The 19005-nt window shown below is 46.8% G+C and overlaps 1 protein-coding gene across 1 annotated transcript in view; it reads left to right on the top strand.

Moving 5' to 3' along the window:
• Nucleotides 1-17077, top strand: part of LOC129693156 (collagen alpha-4(VI) chain-like) — a 112853-nt gene extending 95776 nt beyond the window's left edge. The window contains exons 34-39 of the mRNA XM_055629840.1: nucleotides 122-133; nucleotides 216-709; nucleotides 9955-10045; nucleotides 12549-13232; nucleotides 15558-15654; nucleotides 16776-17077. Coding sequence (XP_055485815.1) covers nucleotides 122-133; nucleotides 216-709; nucleotides 9955-10045; nucleotides 12549-13232; nucleotides 15558-15654; nucleotides 16776-17022 — 1625 coding nt within the window. The 3' untranslated portion in view covers nucleotides 17023-17077. The remainder of the gene's footprint in view (nucleotides 1-121; nucleotides 134-215; nucleotides 710-9954; nucleotides 10046-12548; nucleotides 13233-15557; nucleotides 15655-16775) is intronic.
• Nucleotides 17078-19005: the final 1928 nt, after the last annotated feature.

The following is a 19005-nucleotide window of genomic DNA, read 5'->3' as shown; positions in this document are numbered from 1 at the left end:
GGGATTTTAGATTCGAGGTCAGCTTGAATCACACAGAAAAACTGTCAAATCCAAAAAGTTTCTTTTATATTGAAATATAAACTGCCTATAGACACTAAAAGTGTCTTCTTTTCCCTTCCAGCTTGTTCAAAAGGTAAACAGTGCTCATTGTTCACATAAGCCCTCACCTGTCTAGAGGCAGCTCAGACAGCTCAAGTCTGTGTGTTCCTGTCAAGGTGTTTCCAGATGCCCAGCGTTCCCAACGGAAGTGGTCTTTGCCTTGGACATGTCCAACGATGTCTCCCAGTCGGACTTTGAGAGGATGAGAAGGATTTTATTATCTCTGTTGATGAAGCTGGAAATGAGTGAGAGTAACTGCCCAATTGGTGCCCGAGTGGCCATTGTTTCCTATAACACAAGGACAGATTACCTAGTGCGCTTCCCAGACCATCAGAGAAAAGCTGCCCTTCTACAGGCTGTCAGGAAAATCCCCCTCGAACGCTCATCTGGGTTCCGGAACCTTGGGGCGACCATGAGGTTTGTGGCTAGACACGTATTCAAACGTGTACGCTCAGGCCTTCTGGTGAGGAAGGTGGCTGTGTTCTTCCAGGCCGGTGGGAATTATGACACGACCTCCGTCAGTACAGCCATGCTGGAGCTCCATGCAGCGGACATTGGTACAGCAGTCGTGACCTTCACGGAGGAGCACAACCTCCCAGACTCCTTGCTGGTATGTGAGGTGTGGGAAGGGCTGATGGGAAGAGGTGCAAAGCATGATGGGATGGGAAGAGGTGGAAGGCCTGATAGGAAGAGGTACAAGGATTGACAGGAAGAGGTTCAAAGGCTGATGGAAAGAGGAGCAAAGGCTGATGGGAATTGGTGCAAGGACTGATGGGTAGGGGTGCTAGGGCTGATGGGAAGAGGTTCTGGAGTAAGTCTGGTTCTTAACCCTCTACCAGGGAAAATGTGAATGTGGTTCAGGGGAAGAATTCTCCAGAAATTGCTGAATGCGGGAGAGGTGAGGGGTCTTACTATGGACATTCTTGATAGAGCTACTGGAGACTAACTAGCTCCTGTGGAGCAATGACTGTGCTAAAGGTCTCACAGATGTTATTTCATGTAAATAACAGAAGCTCTGTTAGGCCTTGCTGGTTCTCTCTACTTCAAGAATGAGAAAAACGAGGCTTAGAGAAGGTAAGTATATTCTCGAGGGTCAGGTAACTAGTTAGTGGCAGACTGCAATCTGTTGTCTCATAGTTGTTCATAACACTATGAAAACTATTGCCAGAGATTATAGACCATGGCTTGCTTTTTCCTTTTCCTCCTTCCTTTTACCTGTGTATTACCTTATGTATTCATTTAACAATTGGAAGAGTGCAGTGGTTATAAAGCACACACATGAATGGATTGTGTGTATGTGTATGTGTGTGGGGGGTGAGCTCAACCTTGGCAGTCATTCCTCAGGAGCTGTTTACCTTGTGTTTTGAGACAGGCTCTCTCCGTGTCCTGGAGCTTGCTAAGTAGGCTAGGCTGGCTGGTCAGCAAGCCCCAGAATGCTCCTGTCTCCACCTCCCAGGGCTAGGTGTATAGGTTTGGCTTTTTACCTAGCTGCTGGGGATCTGAACTCAAGTCTTTGTGCTTCCACAGCAAGCGCTTTGCTGACTGAGAAAGCCCCAGTGGGATTCTTGTGTATTTTACTCCTCTGTGACCAGGGTGTTATTTAAGACTCAGACCTTTGACATCTATATAAATCTCCATGTCCCTTACCAAGCCACACAGCCCAGGGTAATTGCTTTCTGACTTTGACCACAAGCATCAGCTGTTGCTTGTCTTCTGAGTCTTGATATAGATGGAACCCCCCCCCCCCCCCCCCATTATCTAGTCCTTTGTGTCTGACTTTTTCTAGTCAACAAGTCTGGTCTTGCTCATCCGTGTTGTGTGTAGAGGGGAGTTGTTCTTTATTTCACTCTGGTGTCTCAGTATGTGTAGAACCCAGCAGTTGTCCACTGTCTAATCTCTACAGTCCGCTCTTTTAACTCCTATGTAGTACATGCTCCCAGAATTTCTGGGACGATTTATCAAAATGAAGGTCGATTTTCTTCCACTGTGTGTGAATGCTAGGTTTAGCCATGTGACATTACCGACAATCGACCATTTCTGACCTGGGAAAATGGAAATGTCATATAGTTCTCCTTAATAAATAACGGCTTCAGCTGTGCCAGACTACTTCATTTTCTCTTGAGATAGAGTTGTGCAGCAGAGCTGCTGGGTGAGAAATTTGGCTGACACACAGTGAGTGTGCCTAAGAATCAGTGGATAAGCTTGTGACAGCTTGCAAACTACCAGGCAGGATGGGCAGCCATCTCAGTTTAAGAAACAGAGAGAACGAAGAGCAAGTTCTGTCTTGTTCTTGCTACACCACTCTCATCTAGCAGGATGTCTGGATGGGGCAGGCTGCTGGGGGAGGGTCTCAGTGACTTCTAGAATGGCCTGGTAAAGGCAGAATATAAAGATTACAACTTAAATTAGAGATGCAGTTCCCTCACTTTCATAGATAAAGAGGTATTTATGGATCCTGCCAGGTAAACTGTCTGGGCCTCATTTTCTTGGCTCAGAAATGACAGTGGGGTCTGAGGATATGGATGTTACTAGGGTAGTTGCCCAGCATGTGTGAAGTCCAGAGTTTGACCCTAGTTCCACATAAACCGAGGAGAGTGGCATATGCATGTAATCTCAGCACTTGGGAGGTGGAGGCAGGGGAATCAGAAATCCATAGTCACTGTTGGCTACATAGCAGATTTAAGAACAATCTGGGCTATTCAGCCCTGTCTCAAGAAAACTGAACCAAACTAAACCAAAACTACAAAAAGCCTGGGGAGGGGTTGGTGCTGCTGTGTTATCTAGGCTTCCATCCAGGTGTAATTATCAACACATCTGTTTCTCAGGAGGTTGGGTCCGTGACATCCCCCTGAAGGCACACCTGTGCTGTTCTCTGATAGGCTGCTGGACAGTTAGCACTTGCTTCTGACTGGCAGATCCGTCCTTAGTCGTGGCCTGCTTGCCCTCCTCACCAAGGGCTTCAGAGTGAAAGCCTGAGGTGCTATGTGAGGTGAGCTTGCCGGCTTGAATGTATTTGACACTCTGTGTCATCACTTTTAGCCGCCCTCCTCTCCATTGCGTGGGCATGTCTTTGCCTCGGGGTGCTGGGAGACAGCTCGGCACTTGGAAAATGTAATGGTGTAGAAAAGATGCTAAATGACGCTTGTCAGTTCAGATGTAACGAATGACCTGGGTGCTGGTGACACTAGCAAGGAGAGAAACTGTCAAAATGACAACCCCATCTCCAGGGCTGCTTAATCCTTATTCTTCCCTAACGGGCACACGGCACACCATAGCCGTCCCCTACTCTTTGGTATTCCTTACATGAGGGCAGTCTGGTGAAGACAGTGGGTTTATCTTCTCAGTTCATTGCCCGAAGGCTCTCTGACTATGTGCGAGGCTTTCGTCTTCTGCCTCTATGTGACTGTAATTTTCAGAACAACCCTCACGTACTTCTGGGCAAGTGATAGTAGCTCAAATTGAACGAATTATACAAACATATCCTAACTTCTTAGTTCATTTAAACACACTTGGAGATGGCCGCACCTATTGGAAAGCTGTTTCATTAACCACGGAATTGTTTCAGCCCTAAATGAAACAGCGTTATCGCATTTGGACTCCCTGTGCCTGATCCTGTCATTAAGAACTGTCTTATGCCTCAAAACATAAGCCTTCATTAGGTCCTCTTTTGAAAGCGAAGGAGTGGAGCATTAGAGGGAAAAATGCAGCTAGCACTCCAGGCTTCAGATTTCATTTTTCTTTCTAAAAAGCCTCGCACAGATTCCCTTGAAACAACGCCCAGGAAAATAGCTCATGTTTATTGATCCAGCCACCATTCTAAGCTTTTATTGATTCCCTTAATCCCCAGAACCCAATGAGACAGGCGATATGATGAGCCTGTTCTTCACACAATGATACTAAAGCACAGAATAGGCAAGTGTTCAAGCCTGGGAGTTCTCACGAGCCCGGGGGCTTTGAACTCAGAAGTCAAAAACAGAAAAACAAAAGAGAGGCTTTCCAAGTTCCAAGTCCTTTGTCTCTCTTACTGCATTTTATCTTTATGATAATATTAGGAGAGATGTCTGCAAACTGGTCCCACTTTTACTCCTTAGCAAATCCGAAGAACGGAAGGCCGGCTGTCACAGAAATCCCTTCCCTTCATATAACATCAGCTTGAGACGATAAGAAAACAACAACAAAATTGGCATGTGTGTGTGAGGCTTTTTAATTTGGATGTAATTTTAGACTTTAGTGAAAGTCACATAAAGATATTGTGTGTGTGTGTGTGTGTGTGTGTGTGTGTGTGTGTGCCAGTAGCCAACCATGGATGTAGTTCCTCCAAAGCTGTCCACCCTGTTTTTGCAGACACGGTCTCTCCCTGGGGACTGAAACTCTTTGATTAGGCTAGCCTGGTAGCTAGGGAGCCTGAGAGACCCACCTGTCTTGTTCCTTCTAGCCCTGGGATTATAAACGGACACGCACACCACCATGCCCAGCCTTGTACATGGGTGGTGGGCATCAGACGTCTTCCAGCTTGTGTGGCCAGTACCTTACCAACTGAGATATGTCCCTAAACAAGATACTGTTCTTTTTTTTAATTATTATTATTTTTCATTCTCTGCTCTTAGAGAGAACCCCCTGTCGAGGGAACGGTGCCACTCACGCCCACAGTGGGCTGGATCTGCCCATATCATTAGCTCAGTTAAGACGCCCCTTCACAGACATGCCTGTAGACCAACTCCAAGCCAGCAGTTCTGCATCGAGACTCTCTTCCTAGGTGATTGCAGGCTGTGTCCAGTTGACAAATAAATCTATGCACCACAGGGAGTGCCTAACCCTCACGAATGTCCTACCAGTTAGGAATGATAGCCTGCGTTGTCCAGCTGAAGTGGGCAGAGGTAAGAGGGAGGCATGACTTATTCTAAGGCCCACAGTCCAGAAATTGTCGTTCTGACACAGCGCGTCCCCAAGTGCCCCTTTCTCGCTGTATGTGCACTCTTACCCCAGTTTTGACTCACAGTGTTCCTGGGAAGTACAGGGAAAATGAGTTGCTTGGTTGACTTCAGTGGCAAAATGATGGTTTAGAGAAGCCAACACTCAACTCAAGATCCTTGGGGCAGCCACAGGGGAGGCGGTGACTGTCCCTTCTCCCTCTGTCTGGCCTCTTAAATGCCCCACTCCCACATAACTTTCTCCTCCTCATTCTCTGAGCCCTCACTCCAGCTCAGCGTCAGATAGTTTGTAAACTCCTTAGGGTCTAGTCAACTCTAACTCTCTCCAAGATAAACCTTCCTCGCTCATACTTGCCTCCACCCTCCCTACCTGTTTTTGGTTTTTCAGGCCAAGCGCCACCTCCAGCTCCATCCCAGAAATGAACATTCTCTTTTGGCCTCTGGCAGCTGAGTGCAACAGCTGAAGCCTGAGTTAAAGCCTGGGAGTTTCTCCAGGACAAGGGTTCATGGGAAGTTCTTCAGCAGGGGTCGAGGTTTGAGTGTTGCTCTTGTATTGTCATGCCAGAAAAGGATGTCCGTGCAAACCCACCCACGCGTGTTCATATTCTCTCCATGGTTTTACTGTACCACCAAGGTGGCGTAGAAAGACAGGGGACTTTGGAGGTGACCCGAGAAGGGGAAAGAAGCCCCTCCCTCACCCTGGGCTCTAGTTTGTCTTCCATGCAGAGAGAATGTCAAGAAACTGGTCCAGCTGCAAGTGCCCGCAGAAATGATGTGTGTTTCCTAGAACAAGATGTCTCAAACAAGAACAGCGAAATGACTGGATTATTTGGGGCCAGAATGTTTGTAACCTTGAGTTCACCCTGTTGCGTTTCTCTCTTGTCCCTAAATCTTTTTTTTTACGTGTGTGTGTGTGTGTGTGTGTGTGTGTGTGTGTGTGTGTGTTATATTTGTGTGTATGGCATATGCCCGTATGGGTGAGGGCACTCACGAGTCAGAAGAAGACATCGCTGTCCTACGCCATCATTCTCTTCCTTATTCCTTTGGGACAGGGTCTCTCTTGGAGCCGGGAGGTGCCTGGCAACCAGCAAGTGTGAGAGATCCTCTCATCTCCTATCACAGCCCTGGGAGGAGTGTGTGTGTGTGTGGCCACCCTGAGCTTTTTATGTGCTTCTTGGGGATTTGAACTCAGGTCCTCATGCTTCCAAAAGTGCTTTTACCTATTGAGCCATCTTTCTGGACCCTTATTCCTAAATCTTAAACAGTACACCTTACTCCATAAAACCACCTTATAATTTCATTCACAAAAGGAAATTCTTGTGGGGTGTGTGTGTGTGTGTGTGTGTTCAGGCTCACGTACATGAGGGTGACCTGTTGTGGAGGTCGGAAGACAACCTCGGCTGTTCCTCGGGTATCATTTACCTTTTCCTGTGAGACAGGGTCTCTTGTGGGCTTGCTGTTTGTTAAGTAGGCTAGCCTAGCTGTCCAGAGGCCCGGGGCTCTGTCCGCCCTGGGATCATAAGTGTGCATCACTATGGGGTCTTTTGCTTTTGTTTTCTTTTTCCTGTGAGTTCTGGGGAATCAGACTTTCCAAATGCTTACAGGGCAGACACTTTATGACCGAGCTATCTCCCAGGCCACACAAGGGAAGTCCCCCAGATAAGAAAAATAAGTACACCAGCTTAGACAGATTTTAAATTTTACTTAAACTTAAGCTTTGCTTAATGTTTACACTTAGTCTTAGCCAGTAGTCCAAGCAAGGATTGTTTGGCTTAGACTCTAATTCTTGTTGTCGATTACATCTTTGGAGGAGTGTACACAGCTCTCCAAGGGGGAAAGATACCAAAGCACCTCTCTCTCAAGAGGCCCACACCAGCCTGTGGACTGTGACTGTCACTCCCTGTATGATTCTGTCTAAATACTTACCCAGTCACTAACTTTGCACCGTTCTAATTTGTCCTGAGAGCCTTTTCCGTGGCAGAGTCGGGAATCTCACTTAATCTGGGTGGACTTGGCTAAGGGGACTTGACTCTGAAGCGCCGTGTCTCCCTTCTGCTGCAAACACTGCTCAAGAGAATGCCAAAGGTGTGGTCCCAACCATAGCTCCATTTTGGCTGTGTTTGCGGGCCTCGTAGTTTGATTCCCTACTCCGCAATGGATGCAGTTCTCAGTAGGAATCAATGGATCAGTGTTCTCTCCCCACACCAGCATGCCCTCCCATGTTCTCTCTCTGCTTGAGTTTTCTTAGGAAACTTTTTTATTTTTAAAATCTTTTTACTGACAGTGGCTATGCCGGCAAGTCCAAAGTCAAAGTCATGGAAAGTTATTAACTAAACCCCATACAGATGTGTCTATACTGAGTCATAGCTTCCCTGCGGACTTCTGTTCCATATTTGTTCTTTGTTACCACAATTATTTTGCAAGAACAGTACAGATATGAAGTGGAATCCTAATTTATTGTTCCCAAGAAAAGTTAAAAAGTGTAAGTTGTATATCTAGTCAAATTTGGTTGACTTTGGCAGTTTTCTAATGAACTGAAAAGAACAGGGAAGAGTTATGGGTGTGAGATGCTCAGAGTGGAAGAACTCTCATACATTGTCCTGACCAGAAGCGGACACAGATGACAGTAACTCAGGACCAGGCTATGCTGGCACAGTAGAACCCAGACACACCGACTTCTTCTAAAACTGTGTTCCCAAGGAAAGCAAAGGCAGATGCCTCTCTGTGGCCAGGTCTCTGACAGATAAAGGACTACAACCCGGATTCCTGACCTCTAATCTCTTGGTGTGGAACTTTCCCCTTGAGCTGTCTCTAAGAGAGGAGAGTGTGAATTTGTTCAGATGTAGAGTGAAGGTATACATGTGTCTCAAGGATTTCATTACTTTAAAAGCTCGTTTGAAGTGTGCATTTTATAGCTTTGGCCACACTAACCGTGATTTAAAATATAGCTGCGTATCAATTTGACATTTCCCTACAAGGCCTGGGAAAGCTCTTACGGTTATGCCAGCTTCTCATTTCTCCTGGCTCACTGCCATGGGTGCTGCTCCCGGAAGCTTCCAGATCTCCCCCTGTGACTTCCAGTAAAGTGATGATGTGTCACATCCCTGTCCACACTGTTTCAATCCGGAGCGATTAACTGAGTCCTTTTGGCTAGTCCTCACTCAGATCTGATGGCCGTTTGGAGGAGAGCTGCGTGATGAATGCCAGCAACTCTGTACTCAAGAAGACTGTGCGTCAGTGTCTTCCATGCGTCAGGGAGCCCAGGCACCCCACAGCTGCACACAGAGGTGGGCAGTATCTAATACACAGGAAATGGGGCAGTGAGCAGAGCTCAGATAAGTGCCACTGTCCAGCTCAGTGCCAGACGGCATTGCCTTCATCAACCCCTTCCCTTGAAATGCCTCACCTCTTCCTGTGTTCCTAAAACATATTATTGGAGCCTCTTCATCTTTGAAGAGCCTTTGCCCCTCTTTCCACAAGCGAAGGCACGGCACGTCAGCTCTCTGTTCTCTGTGTGGCCTGTGAGGACTTTTAGGTAGTAGATACTTACCAGCCTGGGTAAAAGAATGAGAGGATTTTTCTTTTTTGCCTCCTTAGAGTTTTGTCTGTTTTTGTTTTGGTATGTGTGTTACATTAATATGAATAAATGTCAATTCTTCATATTTCTTTCCTCATTAAGAACGTGCTTTGAAAGGCAGTTCTCTAGGCCTGCTGGAACAGCAAGCAGGAAGAGCAAAGAGCTTTGTAAAGAGTCTATGGCACAGAAAGTTCTTTTCCAGAGTAACCTTTGACTCTTTCTGAGAGCTTGCATGACATCTTCATGGCCTGGGACACCTTACCACCTGGAGGGGTGCTCGAAGTTGGCTTGTTTCTGGCCATGAGCCTAAAGCGGGAGGAGCAGACCCTCAGTGGGGCTCCATCTTATGTGCCTTGATAGAGAGTGGATAAAAAGATGGACGTGAATAGGCTCAGACACCTTCAGCTTGGCAGACCCCACCTCGGCTCCTGAGAGGAAGGATTGGAGACCATTTCTAGTTTTCATCCTAAGGTGGAAGTCTCAGGAACAGTGTTAATCAGGGCTGGCTAACTGTGGAACCATTCATCTGACACCCAAATGTTTTCCGCCCAGTGGATGAAAGAGCGTAGGGACAGGGCGTGTTCTACCGGGTATAGCCACTTCAGGACCCTGGCTTTTTCTTTCAGGGGCCTCATTATAATTTAGGGCATCAAATTCTAGTCTCCATCCTTCAAAAATGGATGGCAAATGAAGGAGAGGGAGCAAGGAACTACAATGCATGCCCTGGAATGATATGATCACCTTTACCTACATCCCATTAACCAAACCACAGTCATATGTAGAGACTCGTTGCAAAGGAGGCTGGGAAATGTAGTCTGGTTGTGCCTCTAAGAAGAAGGCATGGGTTTGTTGATCTGCTTCCAAGGTGTTCCAGGGACCTTGTTGGATTTATTGCTTTTATTTACATTTTGATTTTAACCTTCGTTGGTTATTAACTAATGATGACCAGAGAGGTACTTGAAAGAGATAAACAGATCTTCCCATCTCTCCAAAGCTTCACCTGATTCCTCTTCATCCTTACCTTCTAGTTCTGCTCTGGCCCCGCCCTGACACCAGGAATATTTTACAGGTGTCTTCTTCATAGTAGCCACCCCTTTCCCTGTGAATATTACAGGACCACCTCCTTATTACATAGTATGGCTCCTGTTAGAGCTAGGTCCTATATGACTATAAATGTGTTATATAATGTCAAGTTATTTCTACATATTTATCTCTGCAATTGTACGTTCCTTAAAAACCACATTATTGTCTTTTTCGTCTGACTTGGGAAAAAAAAAAACGACAAAGACAATGACCTGGGATTTAACCCAGCTGGTTATGAATTTGTGTGCATTATGTTTTAATCAGGTGGACGGACTCAACAGATTTCACCTGTTTACATGGGAGGCAGAGGGCCAGCAAGACGTGGATCGCCTGGCCGGCTGTACTCTCTGCTACGGTAAGAGCTAGGCTGGTGCTTCAAATCTGACTGATGGCTTGAGAATGGATGAACGCACTGCTGACCACAGCTCGGCCTGCTCTGCAGATGCTCATTCGCTTGGCATGCACAGTGCTTCAGAATCTAGTGATCTTTACTAAATCCAGATTTTCGGTTTTTCTCAGGAAGCCAGAATTTTCCTGAGAGGCACAAACACTGCATTCTTTGGTGACCACAGACCAGACAATGCCTGACCTCTGATGGGTCCCACAGCCCCTTCGAGTCCCCTTTGGCATATCCCTGCTACATTCTGTCCCCTTACCTTCTTTAGAGCTCCTGTATGTGTCTGAGCATGAGAGCCATCTTTTAGTGTCACCTTTGTGTGACGGTGAGATCACGGAACTAAGAGTCAGGAGTCCTGGTTCCTAGATAACGGACCTACTTCCCGTCAGTAGTGAGATCTACCCTCGTCGCTCTCCAGCCTCTACCGCCGTATCCCACACTGCTCACTAGCTTGTGCCAAGGGGGGGACTCTTTGCGGAAGCACTCCCGTGCCTGCCCGTGAGGCATTCCCATCCATGCCCACTGAAGTGAACCGTCTGTCCCCACTGTGTGAACCCAGGCAGGAGTGGTTGAATTCCGAAAGAGGATGTAGTCACGCACTACCAGGCAGGAGAGAGAAGGCAGATTCAGGGATGGCCACGTGCGGGTGGTGCCGTGGCGGAGAAGCTGCATTCACACCCCTCATCTCATGTGGCAGTCTCTCTTTGAGCCCTGGTTCCTCCTCTGTGGAAACCCGATGTCACGAGGGTTCCATGTTCCATTAGGCTTTGCTCTGAGCACCTACATATATGAACTCATTTTTTTAAAAAAATACAATGTAAACCCCCAAACAGCCTCATTATATTATTGTAAATTCAGTGTATGCTTGTCCCAGAGGCCACAGGTGTTGGATTGTCCTGGAGCTAGTGGAACAGGTGACTGTGAGCCCCTGCATGTGGGTGCTGGGAAAAGGCCTTGGGCATCAGGGTGGTATGAGCTCCTAACCACTGAGCCGTTTCCTGAGAACAACCTCACAAGGTGGGTGCCATTGCCGTCTTCATTAGCTCTGACAGATGGAGGTTGGAGAAGACAAGCTCATTTGCCCAAGGTCACACTGAGTAAGAGATGAACCTGAATGGAATCAGGAAATCTGTGTCACCTGACCCCTTTCGCTGGGGAGACATAAGCACATGCCTGCTCTCCCAAATAAGGCACCAGCCTGAGGGTCTCTTGCAAGTAGCCACAAGCACTCTGATGAAGATACTGACTTTTAAACCGAGGGGATTGTGGTCTGCAATGGTGAGATCGTATGGTGTATTTTCCCCCTCTGTGCTTTGCTTATTTCATTTAGCATAACGTCCTCTTGATTTGCTCACGTCACAAATGACAAAACATCCTGTTTTTTGGTAGCTTAATATTTTCCTATCATCTCTATATAATACACTTGCTAATCACGTGCTTTAAAAATTAGTGTGTCCACAAGTTTTAGCAGAAGGTCTAATAACTACACTAACGATGGATGTATTAAGCGATGGATGCATACAGTTGAGACCTTTTGCCTCAACTGTAACACGTGACCCTTTGCTTTTATGCATGATGGGAGGAAATGAAAAAAAAATTCATTTCAGTAGAGGTAGTGAAGATAAAGATCTCACCTCCACCCCATACTCTATAGATCCCTTGGCGGATATGGCTCCGGGTTAAGCACACTAGCTGACCATCAGATAATAACGAAAGGGTTTATCTCTTGGGTGGCTTCCTAAAACACTGGCAGAATGCCTGAGCGTACTTCCATGTCAAGACTCTGAGCTTTGATTCAGCCCTGGAGAACCAGAACCCACGTAAAAAAATAAGAAGGAAAAAATTCCTTATGCCTTTAAGGCCAGACCAGCTGGAGAACTCTGATCTCTTGATCAGGCTGTCGTTGTAAAACCACCACCATTTGCTGTTGTAAAAAAATACAAACACAAAATGTCAGTCTCACCTGGGTGCTCACTCACTGTTAGCTCTAGTAACCAGTGTGTGTGTGTGCGTGTGTGCGCGTGTGCGCGTGTTTGAGAGTGTGGATCCTCAAACAGCAGCGTGACGTTCCTGTACTTGCTTAAAAGGTTCATCTGTAGTTCTTTTTTTATGGAGAGGGAAAGACACTAACAAACCAGAGATGAGGAATCCTAAAGGCCTAGCTGACATGACCAGCCTGGACCCCGACAGGTGCCACGTGGCCCAGGATGGCTACAACACACTCGCAGACGCCAGTGCGCTTTTGCAATGGCGCTAGCCTTGACACCTCGGCGGTACTGGAGAACCTCAGACGTACAGTCAGCTTCGATTCTGTCTAATGAAAAATGGGTGCCTGCTTTCAAACTGGCCATCAGATTGCTGTGTCAACCCCGTTTCCCGGGGCAACCCTCAAGTCCCTCCAAGAGGCTGTAAGGAAGGATGCCTGGTTTAACTCCGCCTTTTCCCTGTGCTTCCTTGCTAGACAAGTGCCGACCTGCCCCAGAATGCCCGCCAGATGCTCCCAGGCCCCAGGAGTTGGACATGGACTTGGTATTCCTGGTGGACAGCTCCCAGGGCGTCAGCAAGGACATATACCTGGGGGCTTTGAGGCTAGTGGACGAGGTGCTCAAGGACCTGGAGGTGGCTGAACAGCCCGGCGCGTCCTGGCACGGGGCACGCACAGCGCTGGTGACACATACAACCCCAGGCTTTCGGCCTGGGGTGGATCAAGCCCCTGCGCTTGAGTACTTCTACCTGACCTCCCACGGCCGCCGGACACAGATGCGAAGGCAGGTCCGAGAGGCTGCGGGCCGCCTGCTACAGGGAGCCCCTGCCCTGGGCCACGCCCTGGGGTGGACGCTGGAAAAAGTGCTCCTGGCAGCCACGCTGCCGCGTAGGTCCCGGGTCCTCTTTGCCATCGTGGCTAGTGAGACAAGCAGCTGGGACAGAGAGACGCTGAGGACTCTGTCCCAGGAGGCCAAGTGCGAGGGCATCACACTGTTCATGCTGGCTGTGGGCCCGGGAGTGGGAGCCCACGAGCTGGCTGAGCTGGCCAAAGTGGCCAGTGCACCCTCCGAGCAGCACCTGTTACGCCTGGAGGGCGTCTCAGAGGAGGAGCTAGCCTATGCCAGCAGATTCACGCAGGCCTTCCTGAGCCTTCTAAAGAGTGAGTGGCAATGGGGGTGGGTGGGGGAGTAGGTGGGTGAGGTGGGTAGGGGCTGGGTTACCCTAGATGGTGTTGGCCACAGGAACTTAGAGAGGTTTGCTTTCTAAAACATCTTCTTTTGTTTGATAGTTGAAAGGTTTTTTTTTAATTAATTTATTATTATTATTTTTTTATTTTCAGTGGTAATTCCATGCAGGAAAATAATATAGTGAGATAATAGTCACTCTTCCCCTTTCAACTCTTCCTCAACCTTCCCGAACCCTCCTGCCAAGCCTTGCCTCCTCGTTCAAGTTTCATGGTCTACATATGCATTCTCTCTGTCTCGGTCTCTGTCTCTCTCTCACACACACAGAATTTTAGATATCAGGTCCACACATTAGAGAAAGCAGTGTTTTGTCTTACTGTTGTGAAGTACAGGTTGAATTGGGAACGTGAGATCAGAAGTCCTAAGAGACTTTCCAGTGAGCAAGGGTGACAGGTCAAGGGCCTGGGGCCTCCCTCTGCATGCTGGGTAGATTAAGCCAACATGATGATTAAAGGGCAGGGGCTGTGTCAGTGCATCCTGGCTGGAATTCCCCCTTACATCCCTGCCCCAGAAGCCTCACCTCCCATCACACCCAAATGAACCTAATTCATAAGCAACCAGGACCAAAATGTAGTGACTTAGCATGGTGTGTGTGTGTGTGTGTGTGTGTGTGTGTGTGTGTGTGTGTGTGTGTGTTATCCTGGCCAATTCCAGGTGTTTGCTTGCAGTGAGTAATTAAAATAAACCATGATGTGGGTGTGCTGTGAGGGATGGGTGATGCCTTCTTACCCTCCATCCTGGGAGACACGAATTCCTTAGTGGGTGTGACATTTCACTCACTTCTTGAGGGGCATCTGCCCCTTCCTTAGGAGATGAAGGGATCCTGATGGACATCTTCGAAATACTGACATGGCATTTGTGCCTTTCCCCTTACAGATAAATCATCGGTGAGTTAATTCTGGTCCCAGCGTTCCTACTTATGCCCTGTGTGATAGGAAGGCCAGGAGCTTTCTCTGTCTGAGCCTTACATTTCAGGTCTTTGCAGCGAGTGGTGGCTTACAGCTCAGCGATTCTCTGAGGGAGAAGCAAGCTGAAAAACAATTGCTTTTCTCATCCGCTTAATAGAATTGTACTTTATTTTTGAGGTTTTTGTTAGATTTGCACTTTATATTTTGTTATGTTCTTTTATGTTGGGGTATTATTTATCTAACAGTGCACTTTTATGCTTTTGTTTTGCTTGCTTTTGATTTGATTTTTGTTTTATTTGCATTTATTTTTACATTTGTTTCATGCTTTGTTCGAATCCCTTTTATGACCCTTTGATTTTTTCCATCATGCACTTTTTTGCTCTTATTGCTCAATTTGCCTTTATCTTTGCATTTATTTTATTTTGTTTTATTTTAGATTTTTGCTTTGATTTTATGACTTTTGAATTTGATGCAGTATTTTGGTGGTGATTTTAGTGGTATTTTATTTTATTTTTATGCTCTATTTTTATTACTTTTAATATATATACACATATTTTGTTTTGTTTTGTTTTTTGCTTTTGAGACAGGGTTTCTCTGTGTAGCCCTGGCTGTCCTGGAACTTGCTCTGTAGAACAGACTGGCCTCAGACTTAGAAATCTTCCTGCCTCTGCCTTCCAAGTGCTGGATTAAAGGCTTGCACCACCACTACTTGGCTAAATATGATATTTTTATTCTTTAAGGATCTCACACAATTCGTTTTGCTCATGGTCATACCCACTTTCCCCCTTGAACGCCTCCTAGATCCAACCTCACCTCCCTACCCCTTCCCAACTTCATATCCTCTTTATATTTTTAATAACCTCCCACATCCAGTATGTGCTGCTGTTACATTCATGGCTGTGAGGCCACGACTGACCTACCGGAGACTACACCCTTAAAGAAAACTGAGTTTGTCTTTCCTAGAAGCCACCGTCAGTATCTCCTCGGATGGGGGTGGGGGCTGGTGAGCCCTTTTCCCCTCTGTGCTAGAATGTTGGCAGGCTTATCTTGTGCAGGATTGGGGCCAGCAACCATCCCAGCCTCGAGTTATGAGTACTACCACGTCCAGAAGACACTGTTTGGCTCTGGTGATTCCCGACCTCTGCCTTTCACAGTCTTTGCTTCTCTTCTTCCTGGAAGGTTCCTGGGCCTTGCGGGGTTCAGGGCGTCGGTGGTGAGAGATGTCCCATTTGTGCTGAGCACTCCACTGACACTTCCTCTTTCCACTCAGATTACTTGCACATTTCATATGATTTTATGTTTGATTTCTTTTTAAAAATGTTTTCCTTTCAGGTGGAATGAACCAGTATCCACCCCCAGAGCTTGTGAAGGAGTGTGGAGGCCCGAACCGTGGGGACACCTTGCTACAATTAGTCACTTCTAGCAACAGGTGAGTTCAGGGTGGGGTTGACCTGGGAGTGAGGGTGGGAATGCTCCCTACTGGCAAGCCCAGGCCTCAGCATGACCCAAAACATTTGGGAAGTGCCTGGGTTTAACAATTCTGATGGTGTTTAGGGTTTCTTTTTTAAGGGTTTTTGTTTGTTTTGTTTTGAGAAAGAGTCTCAGAGTATTGTAGCTCAGGCAGCCTTGACTATAAGATTCTCTTGCATCTTGAGTGCTGGGATTGTAGGTGTGGTATCATGCCTGCCTACCTCTCTTTCTGACTTTTGTGTGTGTGTGTGGGGGGGGGGGTTGTTTCAAGACAGGGTTTCTCTGTATAGTCCTGTCTGTCCTGGAATTCACTCTGTAGACCAGGCTGGCCTTGAACTCAAAGAGGTCCACCTGCCTCTGCTTTCTGAGTATTGGCATTAAAAGTGTGCACCACCACTGCTGGGCTCTGTTTTTTTTAATTTTTTTTTTTTTTTTAATGTTAGAAGTCAAAAAGGACCTTGAGCTTGAGCGATGGCCAGCAGTTAAGAGCTATTGCTGCTCTTGTCTTCGGCATCCACCTGCAGATCCCAACCAGCTTTAACTCTAGTCCCAGGGGTCCCACACCCTCTTCTGGCTTCCATGGGCATCAGCCATGGACACAGTATACACAAATGTGCGCAAGGCGAACACTCATCTACGTAAAAAAAAAAAAAAAAAAAAAAAAAAAAAAAAAAAAAAAAAAAAAAAACGCCGGTGCCTAAAAGCACAAAATGGAAGATCCCATCCCACCGTAGCACCCATCCTCCGACCTCAGGTTTCAGAGAAAAAGCTGGTGATGCTAAGCACCTTGATGCTGCCGTTGGTCCAGCCAGAGGGTGGTGTGGCTTCTCAGCCCAGAGCCACAGCAGCAATGCCCACCAAGGACAGAACAGCTCGGTGTGGTCATGCGAGCAGCTCAGTGTGGTCATGCGAACAGCTCAGTGTGGTCATGCGAACAGCTCAGTGTGGTCATGCGAACAGCTCAGTGTGGTCATGCGAACAGCTCAGTGTGGTCTGTGGGAGTCTGCAGTGATGCTGGAGACCACCAACCTGCACCCCCAGCCCAAGTCACGGAGTGTGACAAAGACTGCTCTCCTACAGGTTGTCCAAGCGCCAGGTTGGCATACCCGCCTTTGCTCATGACTCAGAAGATCTCAAGTCACTGGATATTTTTCCAGAAGAGAAGAGGAAAAGCAGGATGGCCTCGATAGCTCTGCAAGAAGCATTGGGAAGTTATGAAAAGAACAAGATGGACGCTGAAGAAAATGGTCAAGAAATGCCAGCAGAAGAAAGGCGTTTGGGCGCTGCCTACAGCGAGACACCAAACCATGGCTTCCTTGCTCTCTAAGTTGGATTCACTTAAAACAAAAAAAAACCCCCCCACTTCATCTTTAAATAAAATTTCTGTGTACTGTGTTAGCATGTGCTTTTTTTACACACCTTACTTACAGATTTATTCACAAAGCTGTAGAAATTACTTTAAGATATCAAAAAAGAGGCCCACTTTCACTTCTGTAGAATCCATTTAAGGCTTTATTATACCTTCTCTCCAGGAAGTGATCCCAGATCACAAAGACTCAATGACCTATTCCAAACAAACCATCCACCAACCAAAGGAATATCTCTAGATCTGGTGAACCCTAACCTTGATTTGAACTCCCTGGTAGACATTAAAGGAGCATTTTAAAACGACCATAGGTCCGTTTTAGATCATAGCATGTAGAAGTGTTATGTCTTATCTATGATCAGTGGATTAAATTGAACAGTAAACACATTAGTGAGGGACATGGGGAGACTTAATGTTTTCCAAAGAGTTATTCATTTTTTATTATCTGTTTATGTGTATGTGTGTATGTGTGTGCACTGCCCTTGGAGGCCAGAAGAGGGCACCAGATCCTCAGGAACTGGGATTACAGACAACTGTGGCCCACTTTGTGGGTGGTGGGAATTGAACACAGGTTTCCTGGAAGAGTAGCCAGCGCTCTTAACTGCTGAGCCATTTCTCCAGAACCCGACTGTGACATTTACAAAAAGTCATCTGAAAAAGTGGAAAGAGTTTCTAATGAGTGATGGGACTAGTCCTATTTAAACAAAAGAAGAGTCCTGACTGCTCTAAGATGGCTCATACACTCAGGGCTGTTGTCTAGGTGGCCACAGGAGCCATGTAATTTTTCTGTGTCTCACAGCTCTGATCTATAAAGTTGGAATTAGATGAGTGCTTTTCCCTTAGGATTGTTCTGAGGATAAAGCTTGATATTTTGTGTTCAGCACCTGCTAGGCACACAGCGCTATTAGCTGTTAAGCTGTGGCTGCCATGTATAATTAGTTACCTGTTAGATTCCAAAGGAACACATACCCAAGAGAAGCAACAGAACCAGGCAACACAGAACTTTGCAACAGTGACTTTCCCTCCTTACAGTAAAATGAGCATCGGAAGAACTCACACGTAGATTACGTTTTCAGTACAGAATACACTCAGCTAATCTTACTGAGGTGATGATTTTAGTCCTACATATACATTGGAATCACCTGGGAATTTTACTAATTAAACTTGTTCCTTGTCAAGTTTATACATGTATATAATGCATTCTGTTTGTTCTCAACCCCAACCCTCTGTTATTTCCCGCCTACCCCTGTCAACCCCCCTCTCCATCCTACAAGGCCCCTTTCCACATTCTGTGACTCTCCAAGTTTGAGCATGGCCATCTGTGTGAATTATGAGTTTGGAACTATCCATTTGAACCTGGTGGCCTCGGCAGAGTGTACGCAACTGAAGATGGTGACTCCTCTAGCTTCTGAAAGTTTAGTAAGGAGGGGTAGGGCCTCAGGAGCCCCTTCCTCTGTCAGGAAACCCTGCTGCTAAGGTCACAGTCTACATTCCTCTTCTATGACCGACTGCCTGTTGACAGAGTTAGTCCTGTACAGACTCAGTTCAGGTAATCACAGTTCATAATCGCCATGGCTGTGATGAATCCAGAAGATGGCATTTCTCAGCCCTCTTCACCATCTTCTAGCTCTTACATTCTTTCCATCTCTTCTTCCCCAAGCCTTAGAGGAAGTGGTGTAAACATCTTATTTAGGACTGAGCATTCAACTGCCACTTATCTCTCGGGAATCTTGGAACATTCTTCCAGGCCAGTCCAATCTTTGTGGGGAGAGGAGAACCTGCAGGTGATTCTCCAGGGCAATCGACAATGACAACCACTGCTCCGAGGCCCCTTTTACCACAACAAAGATGGGGGATTGCTGACTGGACATCTAACCTAGGCCCGTCTGTAAGACTGATGCCTGCAGGCCCCCAGTACCTCTCGGTTACCCTGCTACTAGGCTG

The sequence above is a fragment of the Psammomys obesus genome, unplaced genomic scaffold (genome assembly GCF_907164565.1).
Source record: "Psammomys obesus unplaced genomic scaffold, mPsaObe1.curated_primary_1811, whole genome shotgun sequence".
Taxonomy (NCBI): Eukaryota; Metazoa; Chordata; class Mammalia; order Rodentia; family Muridae; genus Psammomys; species Psammomys obesus.
Note: the sequence above shows the minus strand (reverse complement) of the source record. Positions and strands in the feature narration are given on the sequence as shown.